The sequence below is a fragment of the Paramormyrops kingsleyae genome, chromosome 1 (assembly GCF_048594095.1).
Source record: "Paramormyrops kingsleyae isolate MSU_618 chromosome 1, PKINGS_0.4, whole genome shotgun sequence".
NCBI classification, from domain to species: Eukaryota; Metazoa; Chordata; class Actinopteri; order Osteoglossiformes; family Mormyridae; genus Paramormyrops; species Paramormyrops kingsleyae.
Window position 1 is genome coordinate 17,509,228 of NC_132797.1, and position 27,259 is coordinate 17,536,486.

General features: G+C 41.9%; 1 protein-coding gene across 1 annotated transcript; it reads right to left on the bottom strand.

Moving 5' to 3' along the window:
• Nucleotides 1-4: 4 nt before the first annotated feature.
• LOC111836726 (uncharacterized) lies at nt 5-25,297 on the bottom strand. Its single transcript, XM_023798241.2, has 19 exons — nt 25,182-25,297; nt 23,237-23,324; nt 22,867-22,981; nt 19,197-19,371; nt 18,419-18,530; nt 17,858-17,964; nt 16,123-16,249; nt 15,398-15,518; nt 13,706-13,791; nt 13,151-13,287; nt 11,884-11,943; nt 11,044-11,107; nt 9,985-10,079; nt 8,835-8,963; nt 7,969-8,083; nt 2,893-3,030; nt 2,359-2,531; nt 2,078-2,160; nt 5-559 (listed from the first exon to the last, which is right to left on the bottom strand). Exons 2-19 carry the CDS (start codon nt 23,307-23,309, stop codon nt 349-351), a joined length of 2,121 nt encoding a protein of 706 aa, XP_023654009.2. The 5' UTR covers nt 23,310-23,324; nt 25,182-25,297; the 3' UTR covers nt 5-348.
• Between the last annotated feature and the right edge of the window lie 1,962 nt (nt 25,298-27,259).

A 27,259-nucleotide genomic window follows, 5' to 3' on the forward strand; every position in this document is an offset into this window, starting at 1 on the left:
AAACCAGTTTGACCAATGACAGCTGCATTTATTTTAATTCTTACAGTTTATTTTTGTTCCCAACACATGAATGCCAAAAACGTCACAGAGTGGAGGTAGCTGCTGTTAAACCCCAACACAAGGACTGACAATCCCAGTTTCGCAACAGATGCTGAGCACATAGATATTAGCGTAGCCTTTCATGTCTAGTACAGGATATGAGCCATGGACATAGAGTAGATGTTCAAGTATAAAGGAACTACACTTAAAATGTTGAGTTACAACCACATTTCAATACTGTATTTGTCACGTTAAAGGAAGCTGTAATTTTACTGGTCCTCCATCGATGCAGATTGGCAACCCTTCCATTCATTGGCTGCCCACATGGTCCATCCATAGGAAGGTGGGGGTGGGCCAGGCCACAGAGCGGACCCCCTGCGGGCTGACTGTGTCAGGGCACAGAGAGGGGGCCACGGGATGGGGCGACGACAGGGAGAGCCGGGCCGCCAGGAGCCCCATGCGCACACAGATGTCGGCGTCCTGCCCTTGGAGGATCCCTACTATCAACCCAGCTGCCAGGCTGAGGAGGAGAAGATGGCAGCAAAGATTTAAGCACCTGCCGCTCTTATCCTCCAGTGGCAGCCTGACCAACCGTAGTGGTATAAAATATCATAAGATGCAGTGCAGTGCCAAAGCTAGCTGTCAGATAGCGAGCGTTTATATGAGTACAGTGGATAAGCAGGTAGCCCTACTGGCTGCCTGTGAGGAGTTTGCATGTCCTTCCCATGTTTGATGTATGTCCTCTCACGATGTAATGCCATGCTGGTGTCTCTGCAGCCCACTGTGCCGCCCTGCATGCCGGGATTGGCCCTGGGAGGCTGGGTGGATGTGGTAACAGCACATTCTCATTTGCCTGGGTGGGAGACTTTGGTCGTGTGCTTTCTGGCCTCCATCCCCCAGTCTAACACTGTCACTGACTCATTTCTCACTTCAAAGCACGTAAATTAGTGCCGGCTAAGCCGTGGGAAGGAAGAATACAAATGAATGCTTTCTGACATTTTGTCAATTATCATTTTTTATGGAGTATTAACTACAGTTTTCTGTTGTCATGGCAGTTACTGAAAGGCTGATTATGATTTATCAGTTTTCCAGCATTTTTATTTAGAATTACGATATCATCAGGAGGCTAGAGTCATGCATATTAAAGCTCCTGGTGTTTCTGGTCGGAGAAAATGGTCTCTGTTAACGAACTTCCCTTAAATCTACCACCAATGTTCTTAACTCATACATACCACTGTCTGTCAGAATTATTCAACACTGGTGCAGGGCATATCTATGTCTGGGAAACAGGAAACATGCAAATGCTCTGGTTTTTGAATTATCCATATCCCAGATCCTGCTCCCTCTGTCTAGCCCAGTTAGCATCCTCATCCCCAGAGATAGACATAAACGTCAAGTCCAGTTATACAGCAGGGAATTTCTCTGGAAGCCATTAAGGTTATTGTCATCAATGACGGTACCAACAACAATGTGCACCAGCAGCCTTTTAGTAAAGAAATCCGGACACTGAAGCTACACTGACCAAAAGCCAAAAAACAGTGACGACAGTCGATGAAAGGAAGTGAAAAGTAGAATGTTGTACAGATCACGGTCCTCCAATCAGGAGGCCAGCAGAGCTGTGTGTGTGTGTGTGTGGGGGGGGACGGACGCATTAGATCACTAAGCCTTGGAGTTTTGTCCTGGGAAGCGCCTCAGAGAAGCCGGACGTCAGGAAGCGGCTTTGCTCAGTTGTGCTCGCAAAGTCACCAGCCCACAAATCAGCGTGGGGAAGCACATGGATACCCCTGACAGTCATGTTCCTCCCTTTTCTTGTGCATGTGATTAGTGTGAGAGCACAAAAATAAATAAATAATACAGCTCCAACTTGCAAGTTATGTTGTAGTTAAATCTCAGAGCCTGATCTTCCTGTTATAATAAAGTTGTTTTCATCGAGGCACTCAGGATGAGATCACCGGACTTGGCCCGCTGCAGTTTAGGGACATCTTGTGGGGACGCCATGTACGGCCGTGACCCCAGGTTACCGCAGAGGCTCTGTCACCTGTCACCAGCCCCGGAGACGTTCACGATGTCCTCAGGCGGGATGCTCACGGCAGGGTAGTGGACGGCACACAATCGGCCTTTCTGGAAGGGGAGACAGACAGCGTTGCAAACGAGCTAGGCGTTCCCATGTGACCCGATCCCTAACACGCTTTGTCACGAGTCAGTAATCTATTGGCATTGGGAGAACCTGGTAACAGTTGGTAAAGTCCCAAGTTAAATTAGAAGGATAACTTTAAATAGTGAATGCTGGTCGGGTTACAGTGCAAACAGGGGCATTACCCGCAGTGCAGAGCGAATCCCAGGCTGCACTCGTACACCTCCCTCCTCATGCTCCCCGCAAAGCAGCACTCCCAGCGAGCCCAGCGTCACCACCACGCATCTCAGGTGCTCCAGCAGGGGGCGAGAGAGGGACGCCGCGCAGTGCAGCACCTCATCCCGGGTCTTTGGGAGGACTATCGGGAAGAGGGCCGCATGAGCAATCTAACACTCCTTTGCTCTTTCTGTCATTCCCATTCATTCCTTCAATCCATCACTGACTATTTCGCCCATTTTGTTTCATTCGTGCTGTCACTCAGTCACCCCTTCAGGAAGTCTTTTCACACCATCACATCATTCATTGATCCTGCCTACATCTACATTACAGTCAAACTGATTTGGCGAGAATGACATGGCACAATGAAAAAACCACAGACTGGCACCTTAATATGTATTTAGGGAACTGCACTAGTTGCTCTCCAAAAGAAAGGGGTAGTTAGTAGCTGTTCTAACAAAAATGTTTTTCTGTCACAGCCTCTAAGACTGCTAATATCGCACCGTCTGGTGTAAGAAGACCCAGCGCCTGGTTCATGGCACACAGTTCCATCAGGTTAGGGGAGGTGTAGGTCAAGGCCTTCCAGCTCTCCGACAGGAACGGCTTGATGGCTTTGTCCACATCTGTTGGCTCGAACCACACTGCAAAAAAAAAAGGTGATAGTGCTGCTTGTGTCACTCCCAAAACACTGCGATCACAATGGTGACGGTGCTGATCATGTCACAGTCAAAACACTGCGATTACAAAGGCGACAATGCTAATCATGTCACAGTCAAAACACTGCGATTACAAAGGCGACAATGCTAATCATGTCACAGCCAAAACACTGTGAACCCAAAGGCAACAATGCTGATCATGTCACAGCCCAAACACTGTGAACCCAAAGGTGACGGTGCAGATCATGTCACAGCCAAATCACTGGGAATACTACAATGACAGTGCTGATCATGTCACAGTCAAAACATTGCAATTACAAAGGCGACAATGCTGACCATGTCACAGCCAAAACACTGTGAACCCAAAGGTGACGGTGCTGATCATGTCACAGTCAAAACACTGCGATTACAAAGGCGACAATGCTAATCATGTCACAGCCAAAACACTGTGAACCCAAAGGTGACGGTGCTGATCATGTCACAGTCAAAACACTGTGAACCCAAAGGTGATGGTGCAGATCATGTCACAGCCAAATCACTGGGATTACTAAGATGACAGTGCTGATCATGTCACAGTCAAAACACTGCGATTACAAAGGCGACAATGCTGATCATGTCACAGCCCAAACACTGTGAACCCAAAGGTGACGGTGCAGATCATGTCACAGCCAAATCACTGGGAATACTACAATGACAGTGCTGATCATGTCACAGTCAAAACATTGCAATTACAAAGGCGACAATGCTGACCATGTCACAGCCAAAACACTGTGAACCCAAAGGTGACGGTGCTGATCATGTCACAGTCAAAACACTGCGATTACAAAGGCGACAATGCTAATCATGTCACAGCCAAAACACTGTGAACCCAAAGGTGACGGTGCTGATCATGTCACAGTCAAAACACTGTGAACCCAAAGGTGATGGTGCAGATCATGTCACAGCCAAATCACTGGGATTACTAAGATGACAGTGCTGATCATGTCACAGTCAAAACACTGCGATTACAAAGGCGACAATGCTGATCATGTCACAGCCCAAACACTGTGAACCCAAAGGTGACGGTGCAGATCATGTCACAGCCAAATCACTGGGAATACTACAATGACAGTGCTGATCATGTCACAGTCAAAACATTGCAATTACAAAGGCGACAATGCTGACCATGTCACAGCCAAAACACTGTGAACCCAAAGGTGACGGTGCTGATCATGTCACAGTCAAAACACTGCGATTACAAAGGCGACAATGCTAATCATGTCACAGCCAAAACACTGTGAACCCAAAGGTGACGGTGCTGATCATGTCACAGTCAAAACACTGTGAACCCAAAGGTGACGGTGCAGATCATGTCACAGCCAAATCACTGGGATTACTAAGATGACAGTGCTGATCATGTCACAGTCAAAACATTGCAATTACAAAGGCGACAATGCTGACCATGTCACAGCCAAAACACTGTGAACCCAAAGGTGACGGTGCTGATCATGTCACAGTCAAAACACTGCGATTACAAAGGCGACAATGCTAATCATGTCACAGCCAAAACACTGTGAACCCAAAGGTGACGGTGCTGATCATGTCACAGTCAAAACACTGTGAACCCAAAGGTGACGGTGCAGATCATGTCACAGCCAAATCACTGGGATTACTAAGATGACAGTGCTGATCATGTCACAGTCAAAACACTGCGATTACAAAGGCGACAATGCTGATCATGTCACAGCCCAAACACTGTGAACCCAAAGGTGACGGTGCAGATCATGTCACAGCCAAATCACTGGGAATACTACAATGACAGTGCTGATCATGTCACAGTCAAAACATTGCAATTACAAAGGCGACAATGCTGACCATGTCACAGCCAAAACACTGTGAACCCAAAGGTGACGGTGCTGATCATGTCACAGTCAAAACACTGCGATTACAAAGGCGACAATGCTAATCATGTCACAGCCAAAACACTGTGAACCCAAAGGCAACGGTGCTGATCATGTCACAGTCAAAACACTGTGAACCCAAAGGTGACGGTGCAGATCATGTCACAGCCAAATCACTGGGAATACTACAATGACAGTGCTGATCATGTCACAGTCAAAACATTGCAATTACAAAGGCGACAATGCTGACCATGTCACAGCCAAAACACTGTGAACCCAAAGGTGACGGTGCTGATCATGTCACAGTCAAAACACTGCGATTACAAAGGCGACAATGCTAATCATGTCACAGCCAAAACACTGTGAACCCAAAGGTGACGGTGCTGATCATGTCACAGTCAAAACACTGTGAACCCAAAGGTGACGGTGCAGATCATGTCACAGCCAAATCACTGGGATTACTAAGATGACAGTGCTGATCATGTCACAGTCAAAACACTGCGATTACAAAGGCGACAATGCTGATCATGTCACAGCCCAAACACTGTGAACCCAAAGGTGACGGTGCAGATCATGTCACAGCCAAATCACTGGGAATACTACAATGACAGTGCTGATCATGTCACAGTCAAAACATTGCAATTACAAAGGCGACAATGCTGACCATGTCACAGCCAAAACACTGTGAACCCAAAGGTGACGGTGCTGATCATGTCACAGTCAAAACACTGCGATTACAAAGGCGACAATGCTAATCATGTCACAGCCAAAACACTGTGAACCCAAAGGTGACGGTGCTGATCATGTCACAGTCAAAACACTGTGAACCCAAAGGTGACGGTGCAGATCATGTCACAGCCAAATCACTGGGATTACTAAGATGACAGTGCTGATCATGTCACAGTCAAAACACTGCGATTACAAAGGCGACAATGTTGACCATGTCACAGCCAAAACACTGTGAACCCAAAGGTGACGGTGCTGATCATGTCACAGTCAAAACACTGCAATTACAAAGGCGACAATGCTGACCATGTCACAGCCAAAACACTGTGAACCCAAAGGTGACGGTGCTGATCATGTCACAGTCAAAACACTGCGATTACAAAGGCGACAATGCTAATCATGTCACAGCCAAAACACTGTGAACCCAAAGGTAACGGTGCTGATCATGTCACAGTCAAAACACTGTGAACCCAAAGGTGACGGTGCAGATCATGTCACAGCCAAATCACTGGGATTACTAAGATGACAGTGCTGATCATGTCACAGTCAAAACACTGCGATTACAAAGGCGACAATGTTGACCATGTCACAGCCAAAACACTGTGAACCCAAAGGTGACGGTGCTGATCATGTCACAGTCAAAACACTGCGATTACAAAGGCGACAATGCTAATCATGTCACAGCCAAAACACTGTGAACCCAAAGGTAACGGTGCTGATCATGTCACAGTCAAAACACTGTGAACCCAAAGGTGACGGTGCAGATCATGTCACAGCCAAATCACTGGGATTACTAAGATGACAGTGCTGATCATGTCACAGTCAAAACACTGCGATTACAAAGGCGACAATGTTGACCATGTCACAGCCAAAACACTGTGAACCCAAAGGTGACGGTGCTGATCATGTCACAGTCAAAACACTGTGAACCCAAAGGTGACGGTGCAGATCATGTCACAGCCAAATCACTGGGAATACTACAATGACAGTGCTGATCATGTCACAGTCAAAACACTGCAATTACAAAGGCGACAATGCTGACCATGTCACAGCCAAAACACTGTGAACCCAAAGGTGACGGTGCTGATCATGTCACAGTCAAAACACTGCGATTACAAAGGCGACAATGCTAATCATGTCACAGCCAAAACACTGTGAACCCAAAGGTAACGGTGCTGATCATGTCACAGCCAAATCACTGGGAATACTACAATGACAGTGCTGATCATGTCACAGTCAAAACACTGCAATTACAAAGGCGACAATGCTGACCATGTCACAGCCAAAACACTGTGAACCCAAAGGTAACGGTGCTGATCATGTCACACTCAAAACACTGTGAACCCAAAGGTGACGGTGCAGATCATGTCACAGCCAAATCACTGGGATTACTAAGATGACAGTGCCGATCATGTCACAGTCAAAACACTGCGATTACAAAGGCGACAATGTTGACCATGTCACAGCCAAAACACTGTGAACCCAAAGGTGACGGTGCTGATCATGTCACAGTCAAAACACTGCGATTACAAAGGCGACAATGCTGACCATGTCACAGCCAAAACACTGTGAACCCAAAGGTAACGGTGCTGATCATGTCACAGTCAAAACACTGCGATTACAAAGGCGACAATGCTAATCATGTCACAGCCAAAACACTGTGAACCCAAAGGTAACGGTGCTGATCATGTCACAGTCAAAACACTGTGAACCCAAAGGTGACGGTGCAGATCATGTCACAGCCAAATCACTGGGATTACTAAGATGACAGTGCCGATCATGTCACAGTCAAAACACTGCGATTACAAAGGCGACAATGTTGACCATGTCACAGCCAAAACACTGTGAACCCAAAGGTGACGGTGCTGATCATGTCACAGTCAAAACACTGTGATTACAAAGGCGACAATGCTAATCATATCACAGCCCAAACACTGTGAACCCAAAGGTGACGGTGCTGATCATGTCACAGTCAAAACACTGCGATTACAAAGGCGACAATGCTAATCATGTCACAGCCCAAACACTGTGAACCCAAAGGTGACGGTGCAGATCATGTCACAGCCAAATCACTGGGATTACTAAAATGACAGTGCTGATCATGTCACAGCCTAAGGTGACGGTGCTGATCATGTCACAGCCAAATCACTGGGATTACTAAGGTGACAGTTTTGGTCATTATACGACCAAATCACAGGGATTATTAAGGTGACAGTGCTGGTCATTTCACTGCAAACACACTGTAAACACAACCATGACAGTGATAATCATTTCACTGTAATAAGGCAGGTGAGACTGCCAGGGCAAACACCTTTACCTGGTACTGCATGCTTCTTAGCAACGGAGCAAACGTAGCAGACTGTTGACACCGGAATGTTGCCATCCAAAACCACTAGCTGGGCCGAGGACAGCTCTTCTTCAAAGTGGGACACCTACGGAAGAATGTCTCCTTTCACTTTCTGATACTCTTCCTAAGTCAAAGTCAATGAAATCTTTCATTGTCACTCACTGATATATGATGCATGGAGTCATACACTGTAGTGAAATATTTTTCTTCTTGGTCATAGTGCAAACAAGAAGTAATAAATACAACATAATTACTAAGACATTAAAACATGACATGAACATTAAAACGTAGATGAAGACATACAGCTAACCACCTGACCGGTAAGGAAAGATAATGCAAATTTGGTAAATCACATCGTCCATCTTTTCCTCTGTACCTGGGTTAGACATATGTCCTTTGTAATCTGAAACTAGTTTTAATCTGTTGTAATACAAAAATATGCTTTATTGTGAGATAATTAAATCTGAATGTATTTTTTCTTTGCTGTTGTAAAACTACGCTGTTAAAAACAAACATCTAATCATTCAAGTCTGAAAAATCTATTTCAAAATTTCCGTGAACTGTTTACACTGAATTACCAGCTGGTTTCTGCACACTGATTTCTCAATACACTGTTCACAGAAGAAGATAAAGTGAAACAAGAGCCTGTTAGAAATGAAAGGTTGAACTATTTGAACATGCTGAATCTAAAATAGGCTTCTGTCCCTTTAAAAAAAAAACTGGTTTCAGTACAGACAAAGGATCATCACAGAAAGAGCACCACACACTTGAAAGTGGGAAGTACGTAGAAGAGCCATTTCACTGCGTCCTTTCACTGCCACCACTGGCATACTCACATACTGTGTCGTGATTTGCTGGTGGATGTCCATGTCACCCAATCCCATGCTCAGCTCGCCGGTCTTGGTGATCATTACACAATAGGTTGCGGTCCTCTGCTCCCGTAACTTAGCAACCGCACTTGTATTCTCGGGAGTAGGAAACAAAATTCAGGCAAAAACACACGCATCTTGGGATGATTCAGAGTGATAATGCATGGATGTGAAAAATACAGTACTTTATTTTTTTTATAAAACAAGCATAGTTTTAAAACTACAGAGTATTAACAGTGATATCAAATTGCTCTAATTTTTCCCTTTTTGGAATTTAATCCCTCTGGCTCACTGTGTAGGAATTATCTTACATAACTGGCTGATAAGGATTTGTTCAGTGGTGCTCAGTTATGAGTTTTCTTCCCAGCACTGAAAGATTGTGGGTTAAATACTGGGGCAGCTCAAACCAAAGATTTGAAAAACAGCCACAATGAAAAAAAGAAAAACTGCACATTTGAATCAAGCAGCTTCATGCCAGAGAGATTAGCCTGAGCCCCGAGCCAGCGAGCGGCTCAATCTCCACGGCCTGTCAACCAGCCCGGACGCAGCGAACGCAAATGGGCCTCTGGGCCGTGGAGGAAGACAATGGGGACAGGATGGGGTAATGTCACATGGATGCGCTGGAAGCCATGTGACATCGGAGACGTGTTCCGGCCGTGCCGCCTGCCAGAACCCTGGGACGAGGCCTCGTGGCGTGGAGACAGATTATTTTGCTGCGTCCAGATTCCTCGTGACCTCCAGAGTGTGCGGAGAAACAACATGATGCTTCCCTAAAGCAGATGTTCCCTGCGGCCTACATAACAAGGATTGGTGTTGGGATCAGCACTTCATGGAGAACCCATCAGGTCAAACTTGGAATCAGGTGATGAGCCAGAGAAGTGACTCGACACTCACTACTCCAGAAATCACTCCTTGTGAGTGTTACCTACAGCACTGAGCTTCACACACTGGGATCAGACTGACAAAAAATGCGGATCCGGTTAAGGCTTGTAAGGTGGATGAATATTTATTTGTCGGAACTGCATTTCCATATAGCATGAGTTTGAGATGCAAGACATCCTAAATCACTGTCTTCAAGGGGGCATAAAGGAACAAACACACACACACACACACTTACCATGTGCTTGCAATAGCCCAGGAAGGCATCGCTGTGAGAGTCCGTCCCGACGGCCGAGATGAAGAGGGGGGCATCCCCCAGTCGGCTCAGGCAGTCTGACAGGGCAGTTAGTACCACAGATGAGAGTCACCATAGATCAGACGCGCCCACCACCGCCGCCCAGCAAACAGCCGGGACGTAGGATAAACAACCCAGCCCGCTCGGAAATTGGAGCCATTAATCAGAACCTACGACTGCATACGTATCATTAGCTCCCTAATGTTATCGTTACAGCACAGATGCTGCTATCTGTGGGGCCTCATACTCCTGTTTAAACTTTTAAACTAAACGTGCCAGGTTCTGTAGGACAGCAGCAGGCACCTTTTTGGTCCAGACACTATGCTAGCTGCTGGTAGCTGAACCCCAGTAATATTTGCACCATATGTACCAGTGAGGCTCTAACCCATCTCACCACTTTAAATGGCTGGAACCTGGGGAACTTCTAGGATTTGACCCTATGTGGGGCTGAAGAAATACAGGATGCCATCCCCCACCTCACGAAAAAATTTGCCGAGCAGAGGGGGAGGGGGTTCCCACATGATAAAATCTGCCTAGCTGAGAGTACGAAATATATACAAAAATATGGGGTGCTAAATAGTTTTATAATAATTATTGCTAAAACTATTTAAGCCTGTCATCTATAATGCACTATAGATACCTTCAAAATGCATTATAATGGTCAGTATAAGACTGGTCAGTATAAGGATGCTTTGTACAGCATTATGAAGGTGTCTATAGTGCATTATAGACCATTCATAATGCATAATTAACATGCGATAATGTGATATGCCATTTTATAAATATTTAACCCATGTTTATAATGCTTTATGAATGTGTTCATAGATTCTTATAGACATGGCATTCATAGAAAGTACTACTTAATTCATTTTCAGGGAGGATGAGACCACCCTAAATAGGGTCTTGTTCTGCCTATGGCTGGCACATATTAACTGGACTTCTTTGAAATTTTCGGCAGTACACCAAAATGGTTGCATTTTTTTCTGCAAGAAAATCTCTTACCGGCTATGTTTCTTCCCACACCACCGAAAGACTGGAAGACACTTCCCGGATTTGTCTGGCCAAGCTGAAGAGGGAATCGAACAGTGCTTCTGACAGTTTAATTCAGCAAGGCCAATCAGCTCATACTGTATGTCAGCTGCAGACCAAACACAGACGAATGCTAGCAAGTAAAGAGCTGCTGGGAAATGTCAGTGCCCAATCAAAATTGTACTTAAAATGACAGCAGTGAATTTACATGAACAATTCTGACTGGTATCACGTCCCTGATGTCCTCTGCCTCAGATCCAGTACTGCGTAGGATATGTTCAGGCCGTCCATTACCATGTACTGGATAAGTGGTTGGAAAATGGATGGACAGAGGAGCACAATTCTGGAATCTACCTACCATATTTTAAAATAATCCACCATATAAAAAAAATACCAGACAAACCAAAGCAGATGATTGCCATCTGCTGGACACATTGAAATACTACTCCAAAAAATAATAAAAAAATAAAAACAGTGATTAAGTCATTTCCCATGTTTTCATACATTATCAAAATCTGTTTATGTAAGTAAGTTTGAATTTTGGATCTTAACCTAGGGGAGGAAAGCATAGTGCAACCTGGATGCCAGTTACTCTCACATATACAGTAATTTCAGAGTTGATATTTATAACAAAAATGTCCTAGCTGGAGCAGTGAACCTGAACATCCTTAAATAAAGCATGTTTTACTTTATTTTTGGTTTGGTCAGGACACAAAAGGACTGTTGTCTAATGTTTCACAAACCAGACAATTCTTCACACAAACATAATGTTCAAAGTTGTAAATGACCATAAGCAGGTGGAAACATACTTACCAGTAGCTTCTCAGATTTCGCTTTGGTGATGAAGTCCACGTTCACCCCACCAATAACGACCTGCGGTACAAAAGATTTCAGAAGAAAGGCAGGAAGCTTTTTCCTGATTTGTACTCGGCTGACGGAGGAGTTTCGCATAGCATGGGGTAGTGTTTCTCAACCCAGTTCCTTCGGCGAACCACAGACAGTCCACGTTTACGCTTCCTCTCAGCTCCCAGCGCACCTGTAGCAGGCATTCGGTGATCCTGATTGGCTGGGAGTTGGGAGGGAGCAAAAACGTGGACCGTCTGGGGTTCGCCGAGGACTGGGTTGGGGGTATTGGCGGCCCTTGGCAAGTGCCCGGTTCTGTTCCAGTTCAGCACTTCACTGCGCCACACGGTAATTTTTCTATTCAAATAATGTTAGATTTAATATCTTAAGACCTCAGAATTATTTTTCACTCAAGATAAAAAGTATTTATTCTCTAGGATGTGCAAGATTTCCTCTGAGTACCCTGGTTTTATTCTGTACTCTAAGCACATGTGGTTTGATGAAATGGTGTCTCAAAATTGCCCATAATGGGTGCAATCGCATGAGTTTGTCCAATGCTCATTTATGCAATAATAATTTGCTCTGTTTTGTTAGTTTAGCAAATGACCAAATAAAGCAAGCATGTTATATTTATAGAAACACCTGTAGCCATTACAGCGATTCTTCTCAAAATGTAAATTAGGTTTAACTTTATTAGAATTTGAATGGTGTGATTAATTCATTTAAAAGTTCAGATAAGGACACTTAAGTCCCAGACAGTCAGCAAATTCGGGGCTTTCTGTCACGCCCAGCTCGTACGATCCTCGTGTGTGCCACGCCCCTCATTACCTACGTGTACTACCCCAATTGTAATCACCTGTTGCTTGTTCAGTTCAACCTGTCTTGTGTATTTAGTACACGTCTGCGTGAGTTTCCCTAGATCTGTCATTGTGATGTTTAGTGCTCGTTTTGCCTGGTGTGCCTCCTGTCCAGTGAATAAACCCCGTTTGTCCGTATTACCGGCTCTACTCGCCTGCTTCCCCGCTTGTCTGCCTGCACTCAAAGAAGTGACCACAAAAGTATAGAAAAACATTCTGATGTCTGAGGGGTGTAGATATAGAACAGAACACCTAAACTGACCACTCTTATACCTGTGGTTTTACTGCATACAAACACAATGTATGAGCACTTGCTCATATTCCTAGCAATTCCAGTAACAGAAACGCTCACAGCAATAGCAGCCGACCTAAACACTCACAGACTGGGGCTGCGGTGGCGGGGGCCTCTCCTTTTGGGGGGGTGGGATCTCCGGAGCCCTTCTCCTCCTGCGTAGATCTGACAAAGCGCAGGCAATCTGACTGCCCACTTTAGCGTTGTTAAGTATCAGAGCCATATCTTGGGTTCAGGAGTTTAAGGAAAGTATGACAATGACCCCCAAAATATTTTTAAATACAACGTTAATCTCTTACACTTGGATTTGTCTGTAACTGTTTGGCAACGCATAACATTTCATGTGACCTTGACCCAGAAACTTTGCACTCTAATGGGAGGAAATGCTCTGTGCTTCTGTTTATCTATAACAATGAAATATGTTCAATTCTGATGATGGGAAATGTTCTAGACTTCTGTCTGTGTGTAATTACTAACAATGCAGATCATAACTATTTGAGAAAGGAGTCATAAACCAACAACAAAAATTTAGGTGAAACTAAATTGTGCCAGGAATGCCAACCTGGAAAAATGAGCTGTTACAGAACTCACTTCCATCACATTCTAGAAGGTTCCTACACTGGAAAAGCCTTCTGAAGGATGCTGGCCTGTAAGGACCTCCCCTGGGTCAGCTCACTGACTCGCTGCAGGATGAAGGGGGTTACGTCTTTACCCCTGATATCCTTCATGCTGAAAACAAGCAGAACACAATGCACAGTCTATCAAAGTATGACCCAAAGTCTGAAACTAACCTTCATGAAATTGCTTCAGTCGAAATCCAGCTGTATAAGGGAAAGTGTAAATGAATAAAAACTATCTATGCTTCATAACCTGCTGCTGGTAGACATGTCATTAAATACATAACCAAAGATGTATAGAAAATGATTTTGCTCCATCACTTTCCATGAGAGTGTATGATGACCTGCTTCTGCATTGTGTGGGGATTTCATGTAGCTTCTACATTTGCTGGTGCTGTATCAGCCCTTATAGTCTAACTTTGTAGCATATCATAAATATTTAGCTCTTGCTAAAGCTCAAAGCTGCTGGGATTTTAGGAATTGTGGCAGCTTGGATTGAAAACTGGTTAACTGACAGGAAGCAGCGAGTAGTTATTAGAGGCACAATGTCACAGTGGGCCTGCGTTCATAGTGGGGTACCGCAAGGTTCAACTTTAGGACCACTATTGTTCCTAATTTACATAAATGATATAGACACCAATATATACAGTAAACTGGTGAAATTTGCAGATGACACCAAGGTGGGTGGTGTAGCAGATACTGATCTAGAATATCGTGTGCAGGTTTGGTCACCATACCTTAAGAAGGACATTGCTGCCTTAGAAAAGGTGCAATGGAGGGCTACGAGAATGATTCCTGGTCTTAGAGGAATGTCTTATGAGGAGAGGTTAGCTGAGCTGAATCTGTTTAGCTTTGAGCAAAGGAGACTAAGGGGGGACATGATCCAGGTCTATAAGATTCTAACGGGTCTGGATGCTGTTCAGCCAAATGGCTACTTCAATATTAGTTTAAATACTAGAACTCTTGACCATAAGTGGAAATTAGCGGGAGAACATTTTAAAACAAATTTGAGGAAGCACTTCTTTACACAGTGTGTAGTTAGAGTATGGAATAGTCTTCCTGCTAGTGTAGTGCAAGCTAAAACCCTGGGTTCCTTTAAGTCAGAGCTAGATAAGATTTTAACAACTCTGAGCTATTAGTTTAGTTCTCCCCAAACGAGCTTGATGGGCTGAATGGCCCCCTCTCGTTTGTAAATTTCTTATGTTCTTATAACTATTACAAAAGGAAGTATACAATCAACAAAATATACATAAATACTGAATTATGAAGATAGTCTCTTATTATGTTGTCTTGTATATTAATTGATGTATCCAATATCATTCTTTATCAGTTGTAGTAAGTTTTTATTTTGTTTGTATTTGAACAATTGCCTTTAAAAACATTATAAGTTGTATAAGGGGCCTAAGATTGTTGCTTTGTATTGCAGGGTTGCCAACTTTTACATGTACTGTATGTAAGTTTTATTACCTTGTTAACAGTCTGTAGAGCTTGCAAACTACCCCATTGCTTTTGATGTAGCCAATACTTAGATTTATAATGGAATAATATAGATTTGTCGTAAGGTTTCTTGCGTGAGCGTGAGAGTCTGAAAGTGTAAGTGTCACGTCAGATGCGTGAGAGTTGGCAGCCCTGGTTTTGGCAGGGAGTTTGTGAGGACCTTGAGAGTGCTTAGGTCATGTTGATACTTCTCACGAGCCCAACAAGGGGGCAACTCATACCTGGCCTCTTTCATAGCAGCCTGGACAGCATCCTCAATTTCCTGTCCTTGGGCAGCATGCTCCTTTGGGATGGGTACTGCCACCAACAGACCACTCTGCAGACCCAGGCAGGATGCGCTGTCTGTGTGATTAAGCACATATGGATATGTTAGCATTAAGCACATATGGATATGCTAACAGCAAGCAGACAGGGATATGTTAGCATTAAGCACATATGGATATGCTAACAGCAAGCAGACAGGGATATGTTAGCATTAAGCACATATGGATATGCTAACAGCAAGCAGACAGGGATATGTTAGCATTAAGCACATATGGATATGCTAACAGCAAGCAGACAGGGATATGTTAGCATTAAGCACATATGGATATGCTAGCAGTGACCAGACTTGAATATGTTAGCATTAAGCACATATGTGTATGATAACAACAATCAAAATGGGATGTTATCTTTAAGCACATAGGGATATACTAACAGCTAATATAATGCCAAATATACAGCACGACTGTATACAGTATTACTGTAATACTGTCCGAATACAGCTAGGACCCCCCCCCCCCCCCCCCCGTCCACTTGTCTGTCATCCGCCCCCCAAAATCAACATTAACATTAAACACACAGGGATATTAATGGTCTCATTATTGTAGATAATTTATTCAGTTAATGGAGATTATACTGTCAAGTGGAATCCTGGTTTCTGCCACCATCACATTAGGCTTCTTACCAATTAGTTCTGCTGCTTCCTGGGAATTAGCCACATTATAAGGGGAGGCAAAGCCACTGTGAGGGGTGAAGAATGCTGGGAAGTGCCTGGACCGGCCGAACGTGGCCACGCAGACACCGTGGGTCTCCTGGCAGTGAGTACAAGACATCTACAGTACTGTGCAAAAGTCTTAGGCAGTCACAGAAAATGATGTTGGTGTAAAGCTGTGATATTATGCTTGTAAAAGTAAGTCAGCTTAGCTATTTCAAAACCTTTCCTAAAGTCACCACAGTATTTGCAGCAAAGCTCCAAAACATCCAAACATTTTAATTGACTACCTAAGTCTGCAAAGTTTCTTCGTACAGAGGAACCATCCCCACAAGGTGTAGACTTCCATTAAGCCTTGGTCCTCATGACTGATTTGTTATACATTGGTGAATTCGGGTAGAGTAGAAGTCGGCCATTTGAGCTTTGCGATGAGAAGCCATTAATCTTTTCACTAACCCTTCATTAAACAACAGTTTTGATTTGTCTGCAATCAGTTCATCTTGGTACAATTTTCCAGAGCATCTGGTCAGTGCAAATACATAGGAAGAAGAACAATATATCACTAGGAGGAGCAAAGCAGATGCAAAGGAGAGGACAAATAGAGTAAACACAGGTTTCAACGTAACACAAATATTTGTAAAATTACTTTTTTTTTCTGATTTATGGGCCTGACATTAACCATAAAATAACAGATGGTGGGCCAGCGTGCTTCACGAAATGTAGAGTACCTTAATTCAATTCAAAAAGGTAAATTAATGTTATGGTACTACAATTAAGCCAACTATTACACACTGACATATCATCATAGAAGAGGCAGCTCGGGGGTGCCGCGGTTGGCACTGTCGCCTCACACCCCTGGGACCAGGGCTCAAGCCTCCAGCAGGGCTCCATGTTCCATGTTCCATGTGTGGAGTCTGCATGTTCTCCCCGTGTTGTCCTGGGGTTTCCTTTGGGTACCAAATTGCCCATAGGTGTGCATGTGGGAGTATATGGCATGTGTGTCTGCAAAAGGTGGGGCCCCATCTTGGGTGCTTCCCTGCCCTGTGCCCATAGGTTCCAGACCCCCCACAACCCTGAAGTGGTTTAAGAAAATGATGGAAGGGTGGATGTTATCATTAATCTTAAGTTTGATGAGGGATCTACATGGATGTGTAAAATATACACTACCTGTTGGACTGATTGTCATGAAATGAGGTTACTTCAGTGTTTCAGTGCCTTGTCCTAGAATAACACTCCTGTCATAAGAGTACCCTCTAGAATTAAAGATTGATTAAAATGAAAGCTGATGTGAAGAGGCTTTCCCACGTTAGCTGTCCCACTTCACTGGCATACACACACCATCTGAGTAAGAATGCATCTCAACGGTTATTTATGTTTTACTTTTTTAACAGATGCCTTTATCCAAGCTATCGTACATTTTAGAAAAAGCAGGGATAGGTCCTCAGAGCAATTGGGGGTTAAGGGTGTTACACAGGAGCCCAACCATAAAGTTACTCTGGATATGAACCAGCAACCATCTGATCATAGATTTGGCAAGCTAATCCACTAAGCGACACAACTCAACAGTCCAATGGAGAATCTGCCAATATGTGACCAATGTTGTCCAGATTAACACTGAATCAGCCCCTGTCTTTGTTCATTTATGGTTCAATAATGTTAAGTAAATAATGCCCCCCAGGGCAAACCTCATTCTCACTAGTGTGCCTACCAAGAATTCCAAGGTGCGGCCAATATCCAGGATAGACTTGACCCCAGCCGAGACCACAGCAATGGGGGTGCGGCCAAGCTCCGTGAGGTCAGCGCTGATGTCCATTGCTGCAATGACAGGGTGGCTAGCTCAAGAGCTCCTGAAATGCATCACCATTATTTTTATAAGTACATAGATTTTTATATTAATGTACTGAGACAGTCTTCACTGGCGTCATGAAAAGGAAATGGAGAAGAGAAAGGATTAAAGGAATTAAATTAGAACGAATGGGAAGGAAAAAAAAACTAGAATGTGGAGAAACATTCTAGAAATTGCCAATATATTTAGCTGATTCTTTAAATGCATAACTTGTATCAGATAGATGAATAATTCCTGGTGTGTTGACAACACAGTGACCCTACAGGAAGTAATGCAACCAGATGATCCATCCCTGCTGTATTCTAAAAACACAGCACAGTGTATGTGCATGTATTCACAGTTCTGGAAAAGAACCTAGAATAGAAGTTGATATTCTTTAGATTTATGAAGATCACACACAGGGTTCAAGGTTTTGAGACTCACTGCTCTCTCCATTCCGGTGAACACCTCCTATGCCGCCAGTCACAAAGACGGAGATGCCCACTCGGTGGGCTGCGATCATAGTGCCCGACACGGTTGTCCCCCCCGAAAGTCCCTGAGGGACATAGAAAGCGCACTTATTCAGGCAATAACATGCTTCATAATTACTGTGAGGCAACCAGCCGTGCTTCTGAGTACTAAATGACAAACTGTCAAATGTAAACCTTGTCAAAAATCATTTTGGCTCCACTCAGTTGCAAACTTCTGCTTGCATCTGTATGGCTACAGAAAGGCATGTTTTTAACTGTTTGATTTTTAATACGTGCCAACACAAGATAGTAAAGTGTTTACCAGTAGGATACATTTTTCAGTGATTATGTTACCATTTTTGGACTTGTCTCCTTAGGCTTGAGGCCAGTGTAAAGTGTTGGCATTGGCTTACAAGTTTAAGAAATCATGTGACTGGACCATGTGAATGCAATTTTAATCTGCTGCCGTGCTGCGTGCAGAAAGCCATTGGTCAAAGAAGCTCTTTCATTCTAAAGATGGCTCAGGCTAGATTCCAGGAAAATGCAAGTCAAATGCTTCAGCAGAAATATTGAAAATATACCACAGATGATGTGCAGACAGAGATATGCTTCATAAGTTGTACTGAGTAGAAAGATCAAAGGAATTAAAAAATATATTAAGCTAAATTCAAACAATTCAAAGGGTTCATTCGTGCACACGAGAATGTGCGGGGAATGTGACATCATCAGGATAAGACACTGCTGGGACTCACCTTGCTCACAGCGTAGGCCAGGTCTCGACGGGACACTTTGAGGAGGCCGCTGCCACGGGAGAGGAAGTCAAGGTCTTCCTCGGATAGCCCCACATGGACCCTACCATTTAGGATGCCCACGGTGGCCGGTGTGGACCCCTGGGCTCTCACAATGGCCTCCACTTCTTTGGCTGTACTGAGACACCATATGACCACCTTTCCTTTAACATGCAATACAAGCATCAGGGATCAGACATGCATGCCTCGTCATGTGACATCTCTCAAGTCCCAAGTCAGAATCCAGGCCCAGCCAAGCATTTCACCCATAGACTCAAAAGCTTCTCCACCTGTCACACCCAGCTTAATATCCAGCATAGCAATGTCTCAGAACGAAGGCTGAGAAACCCAGTCATGAACGACATACTCCAGATTAATGGAAGTGTTGGAATATAATCGATGACCAGTTCTGAAGCAGCCCAGCTTTTCAAAACCTCATCATGCATTAACTGAAGTCAGAACCAGTACATAGATGTTCTATTGTTCCTGTTAAAAGCAGCATCGTAGCTAATTATATATTATATTAAACTAAAAGATGCAGCCTTAAATACTGCAGTTCTAATATATTCTGTAACCTATTTAGAGTAGAAATTGTATTGTTATAAAGGTCTGTGTCTCAGGAGCTGTTGTTTGACGATTCAGAGTTTTTCACTGTTTGTGCTGCATCATTAGATAAATGTCTTTCAATGGCTCCACTGAAAACACACTGAAAATCTTTACATTACAGTTTCTCCATTCTCTCTGGGACTCTGAAACCCAGAATGTGAGCTCCATTTCATTACAGTCATTAAACAGGACTGAGATCTCTTTGTCATTTCAGTCATCAAGCATGGCTGAGATATCTTTTTCATTTCAGTCATCAAGCACGGCTGAGATATCTTTTTCATTTCAGTCATTGAACATGGCTGAGATCTCTTTGACATTTCAGTCATTAAACATGACTGAGATCTCTGTCATTTCAGTCATCAAACACGGCTGAGATCTCTTTGTCATTTCAGTCATTAAACATGGCTGAGATCTCTGTCATTTCAGTCATTAAACACGGCTGAAATCTCTTTGTCATTTCAGTCATTAAACATGTCTGAGATCTCTTTGTCATTTCAGTCATCAAACACGGCTGAGATCGTTGTCATTTCAGTCATCAAACACGGCTGAGATCTCTGTCATTTCAGTCATTAAACATGGCTGAGAATCATGTGTCTCACCACACCGTATTATTGGCTAAATGGTTGAGTGTGTTTGTCTGAGTTCCAGCTGTCCCATGTCCACTCCTCATAATTAAAATTGCGATTAATTGGTGCTGTGAAAACAACACAAATTAAATGTAATTCTGGATAATAAAACATTTTTTTAATTTTTTTAGTGACTTTAAATCATCCATCCAATAGTAATGAAACACTTCGTTAATAATATAAACTGTCTGCAACACAATTTAATGAAATGTGTTAGCAAGCACACACTGTAATTTAATTAATCAGAACTGTCAGTCTATTTTACTTCTGAAAAGAATTTGTCCTCCTTTCTAACCAATTCTATGCCTTTCAGTGTTTTTTCTCCTTTGATTGACGTCATTTACTCAGATCTTTAAACAGGCAAAAGACTCAGCTGTCAGACAGCAGTTATTGAATGTGGAGGCGTAACTTAGTATTTACCTCTTCTGGTTTAACGAACTGCCTTCAGAATTCATTAAATTAATTCAACAGAATTCACCTGTGTGAATTAAAGAGGGTTCACAGGATTTCAAGATCAGATCATCCATTCCTGTAACCTTATGGGAATTTTACTTACACAAAAATGTTCTGAGGGTAGAAGGGAAAATGATTGGTTCAGAGAGATAACCAATCCGATTGCTGATGAGGTGTGTCCATGCAATTAGAGGAGGTGGGGCCAAGACATCTGATTGGTTGGCCCCGATTCCTGTAGTTGCACAGACCAACCTCTTCTGTAATTTGATTGGTTCTCTCTGAACCAATCATTTTCCCTTCTGCCCTCAGAACATTTGTGTTTAAGATAAACTCCCATGAGCTTCGTGTAAATCGCTCAGTTGGGTAGTCCATTCACAGCAAGGATGAACTGTTCAAATATATATATAAATATATAAATATATCTATACTAAAGACTTGGCAAGGCACAAATCAGGGGAAGGTCATGAAGATATTTCAAAGGGACTGAACAACCCTTGGAGCACAGTGAAATCAATTACTGAAAAATAAGAAGTATGTAGCAAGAAGCTGCTTGGAGCAGACTCTCCTCCCACAAACTGGGCAGAGCAGTATGAAGGAAACTGGCCACTGAGGGGCTGCTGACAACTGTGAAAAACCTACTGATTCCCATGGCTGAAAAGGCAGAAAATCTCCAAGTGTTAAGAGTTAGTGAAGAAAAAATCTATTTGGATGGATGGGAGACCCTGTAAGATATAGGGAGAGAAGCTGTGGGAAAAAACTGGGATGCTTGCCAGGTTAAAGGAAAAAACAGATAGTGATAAATGCAGAATAAAGAGGGACTCTCATCCTAGTCTGTAAAAGACATGAAACTGTTATATTTCAGTGTCACATGATACAAACAACCAAAGTGACACTGCAACAGGCTGAACCCATTAAAGTGAATGGTTCAGTATTGGCTTTGATTTGAATCCGATTGAGAATCTGTGCTGAAATGAAGTGCAAGAATGTATATCCAAGTTCTAAGTTAGAGCTTAAATCAATTCTAATGGAATAAATGGGGGGGGGTGCAAAGCTGATCCATGCAGCTGTAAATGCTTCTAAACATAAGATACTACCAGACTATCCAGCAAATTCCTTTGATGGACCATACACATAATTCTGCTACTTATGAAAAGAAGCTCTAATTATATTAAGCATGTGACAGTGCTTTGTATGCTGAAGTGTCAGGATGCTCACGGTATCATTGTACTTTCTGGAGGAATTCCAAAAATACACGCTTGCCTGTGAGCCTAAGCCTGCTCAGGGCCCTGTCTGCATGTCATGAATTCTGTCATTTCCTAGGGACAGACTCAGGAAAGGCATTCTGCTCTGTGTTATATTATACCTACAGTATGGTCTCCTCCATCTGTGTGAGCCATACTGACTTGCACAGAAATGTACGAAGAACTACGTGCCTAAAATGTAAGATTTTTTTTGGAAATACAGAAATCTTCATGGACAATAGAAATATTTTTAAAATACCTAAATTATACCTAATTATATTTACTAGACACAGTGGATCAAATTCTCATAGAATTGGATGTGGAATTTAAATACACAACCATCAGTGATTCAATGGAAAAAGTGGTTTGCTATTGTAAAAAAAAAAAACATTTAATTGTTTGCCATGGATAGAATGTATCTTAGCAGAATGCATAAACAGATCTCAGTGCTGTTGGGTGCTACGTGATTCTGACCTACATGCTGTATCCGATACGGGGCAATCACTAAAGACAACCTTGACATTTTTGCTCCGAATCACATTTGCCAAATTAAATTCAAGATTCAAGATTAAATTCTTTATTGTTATTGTACATGAGAATACTACGAGATTGGGGTAACAATTCGATCACCAACCCTGAGTGATGTGAACTAAAACACAAAACATGTATTACGCTGGCGAATTTCTCTCGGTTGACCATGTTACTCACTTCAAGTTATGAGGATAGGGCATTCCATGTGTGATAATAGTACTCTCTAGCGCCACCACGGGCTTGTTCTCTGCCAAAGCCTCGGATACGGATGGGTGCACCTTGAAAACACTGTCTAGGAAAAAACAACATTTCTAATGAAAATCTTTAGCATTACCCTAAATTCCTCAACAGACATTTTAAATAATGGATCGAACCAAAACTTGAGTACATTTAGCGTAGTATTTATTAGGGCTCATAAATAAATTTGTTTTTATCCTTTTTAGAAAATATATGTTTCATTAATCATGAGTATGCACAATTATTCTTCTCCTTATTCAATCAACCACTGACGTTTAATTCGTGAACTAGATTAAATTATTCGTGGTACCGTGTATTAGACGCCTGATGCGGAGTGTTGAGACGCCGTGTCTTTGAAGAATTGAAGTCCACCTCCACAACATGCTTAATTCTTTATCCTTACACCAATTACAAGAAAATAAAGCATTGCATAAGTCTGACAGAGAAGTTAAATATAACCACAGCTCATCAACCAAAAGAGCCAGCAATCTTAGCGGTCCAGATTACGGTAAACAGTGCTCAGCATCGCTCAGATTTTTAAATCAATAAAAATCCTGGATCACCCGTATGTCACCCAAGCCTGAGCTCTTCTGCTTCTGTACGAAGTGGCCAGTTTTGCTGCCATGGGGATTTCTTATGCTCCACTTGATTGATACAAAACCCTTTTGCCCACATTTGCTCAACATCATGCACCAAGAATACCAATGGTATCACGCTAAATTTACTTTTGATTTTCGTTTCTTTTTCCACACCTAGGCTAAGTTTGATTACAAAGGTTAACCAGAACAGTGTTCGGTCTATACACACATAAGACATGACTCGACAGAAAGCAGTCCTCTCATAAATAGGTGAAAACTGTGGAGTTACTGGTACTTAACGGTAGCAGTTTAATCCGAATGTCGCTTCCAAAATCACACCAGCAAAAACAGAAACCTTGTTAAGAATAAACTTAAGGAAAGAAGATAAAAGGATAAATTATCCGGACAATTACGGGCTGTATAACGACCTTAACAATATATATATACGTGTGTGTGTGTGTGTGTGTGTGTGTGTGTGTGTGTGTGTGTGTGTGTGTGTGTATATATATATACATGCCAAACAGGAAATATTTAATCATCTTTGATATATATGGAATGAAACCCGATATATATGGAATGAATGTCGATGTATATACAATGAAACTCAGAATAAATTGAATGAAAGCCGATATATATACAATGAAACTCGGAATATATTGAATGAATGTTGATATATATACAATGAAACTCAAGATATATGGAATGAAACCGATATATATGGAATGAAACTTGATATATATACAATGAAAGTTTTTTTTTTAAATTATCTTTAATTTAAAGACAGATGAACAATTTCTGTCTTTAAACCGAATGTCTGTAATGTTAGCGTACGAACAGCAGTTCTTCAAAATGTAAATTTTACAGACATTCGGTGTAAAGATAGAAATTGTTCATCATATAAACGACAAAGATAATAAAAAAATAAATAATACTTTTAGGCAGTTTTCAGAGTTCACTATATCTGTTCACCAAGGGCGATACCATTAGCTTTCATTCCATATATTCCGGGTTTCATTGTATATATATGAGCTTTCATTCCATATATATCAGGTTTCATTGAATATATGTCGACATTCATTCCATATATTCCAAGTTTCGTTGTATATATATTGGGTTTCATTCCATATATTCCGAGTTTCATTGTATACAGTATATATCGGCATTCATTCCATATATATCGGGTTTCATTCCATATATTTCGAGTTTCATTCCATATATAACGGGTTTCATTCCATATATTCCGAGTTTCATTGCATATATATCGGGTTTCATTCCATATAGTCTATATCGGGTTTCATTCAATATATTCCGAGTTTCATTGTATATATATCAGGTTTCATTCCATATATATCAAAGATGATTAAATATATTTCCTGTTTGGCATGCCATAATATATATATATATATATACACACACACACACACACACACACAAAACGTTTGGAAAGTGAAAGTAGGCCCATTTAAAGTATCACTTTAGTAACCTATTAAAATACAGGAATAAATTTTTCCCCTCAAGTTTATTATTTAAACAGCAATTTGAATCAACAGATACTGCAAGATTCGTAGTAGGCTATACTTTAAATAAGCTGTAGTGACCCTCTCTTTAAAGTATTACACTCATACAATATCATTTTTAGACTGGGAGTGATTTTCTAGAAAACTTAGTTGTTCTTACCTTCCGTGTGGCAGAGAAACTGTCGCTATATACAGTACTTTGACCGGCAGCCTTGTTTACAGTGTCGATTTAGTTATCTCTGTGTGTAAATGCGGTGACACTTTATAATAGTTCCGTGGTTAACAGGTAAATATGCAGGAAGTAAGCAGCAACAAAGGAGTAGTGCTTCATTAACACCTAAATCGGTACTATTAACTACTAAGGAATTATGCTTAATTACTCAATAGGTAATATAGTGAACTAATTATTATAGTAGTTCGCTATTACTTCATTAGGAACTATTGAGTATTGCTGATCTCAATGGGAATTATGTACTAACTATGGATTATTTATAATAACTACTAGTTCATTACTCATCAAATGAACAGTGCTTTTTTTTTTTGGACTAACAGGAACTTACAGGCTACTGTTCTCAATGGTTTTTGCCATTTTTTTCCTTTTGGAATAACAGGCTTGTTTCTTCCTACTTGTTTGTATGACATACAACTTATTCTACAAAATATTACTGCCTAAAATATGTATACAGTACCAGGGACGGACTGGGACTAAAAAACAGCCCTGGACTTTGACTGGGCCCGGCTCATTAGTAATGAAGTTGTGATGTTAATATAACATGTGCTTCAAATTAAATGTTTAAAATGAAAAGTAATCGGCGTGCGGAAACTCGGCAACAACAATGCTTGGCATGAGTGTTACAAGACTTTAATATTGTGTGTAGCTGCCATTAGATGCAACTCATTTATTTAATCCCTAATGTTAAAAGGTTCAGTAGAATAATCATTAGAATAAATAAGTAATATATTTTATTTTGATAATACATGTTAATTATTTTCATATTGTTCTACTAAATTTCATAAAAGGAGGTGGAACGTTTTTTCTTTCTCTTTTGTTTCGCTTGGGAATTGTTTAATTACGACAATCAAGAGTTTTCCGGGTCACTGCAGGCGATGTAGCCACACGAGGCGCTGCGTTAGTTACACATCATTAAGAGAGTTAAGTTAAAAGGTGTAAGAAGTAAGAAGAATTGAAGAAGCCATATCCAAGTTTAAGTTTATTCCTCTTGAGTCAGAGAGGCCAATGAGGTATGTGTTAACGTGTTTGTTGTATGTATTTTTCGTTTATTATGTGTACTTTAGAAGGGTTATTTAAGTTATTTATTTCTTTCGTAGTTCTGACGGCATTGTTGGGACTTCAATGTAAAAGACGCTGTCCAAATAAATGTCAGTGAATCCAAGAACGACCTGAGGCTTTCTTTAACCTCGAGGGGAGTAACAGTCAGAACTCAACCTGTTTCGTGCCGGAGGAGAGGAGAGAGAAGCGGTGCCGATCGCAGCGGAGCCGTAAACAAGCAGCTCGTTAAAGGGTGACGTCGCTCTCAATCATCAAAGGAATGACGGACTGTATGCACGTAAAGCTCAATCGACGGCAACCCATAAGAGTTAAGCGTGGTTATGCTAAGAAGAAGTGATGCATTTAAACCAAGTTAAATGTGAAGAAGTAGATTAACCTTGCTAACTTTAAGGGGACTCTATTACGTGCTTAAGGTGATGGTGTAGAGGTTAAAGGATTGAGCCTAAGCATAAGTTATTGTCTGTTAAAATAAGGTGACTGTTATTAAGCTTATTTCAAGTCAACTATAGGTATTTTTTTGTTGATTTAAGGATACATCAAGGTACTTAAGGGTGAAGTGTTTATTATTTCATTCATATATTTGAAGGTTATTTATTTTATAGCAAGTGAAAGGTGTATTTCTGATTTAGCTTAAGGTGTTTATGACACACATTTTAAGTTTATCTTCATAGAGTGAAGCAGTTTAAGTTCATAAACACATTTAAGAGCATGATATCTCTTAGTTGAGTGAAGGTCATAAGTAGCACACAAGACTAAAGTACACTAGAATAGTGTTACTATGGCTGATCAAGAAGACTATGATACTGAAGCTGTGGGGTTACAGTTCCAAGTAAGCCCTGATGATGAAATTCTGCACACAAGCCCACATGAGCCAGGCATATGTCAAGCCGCTAAACAAGAGAGCTTGAGGAAAAGCCAAAGAGTTAGGAAACCCACGGAAAAGGGAC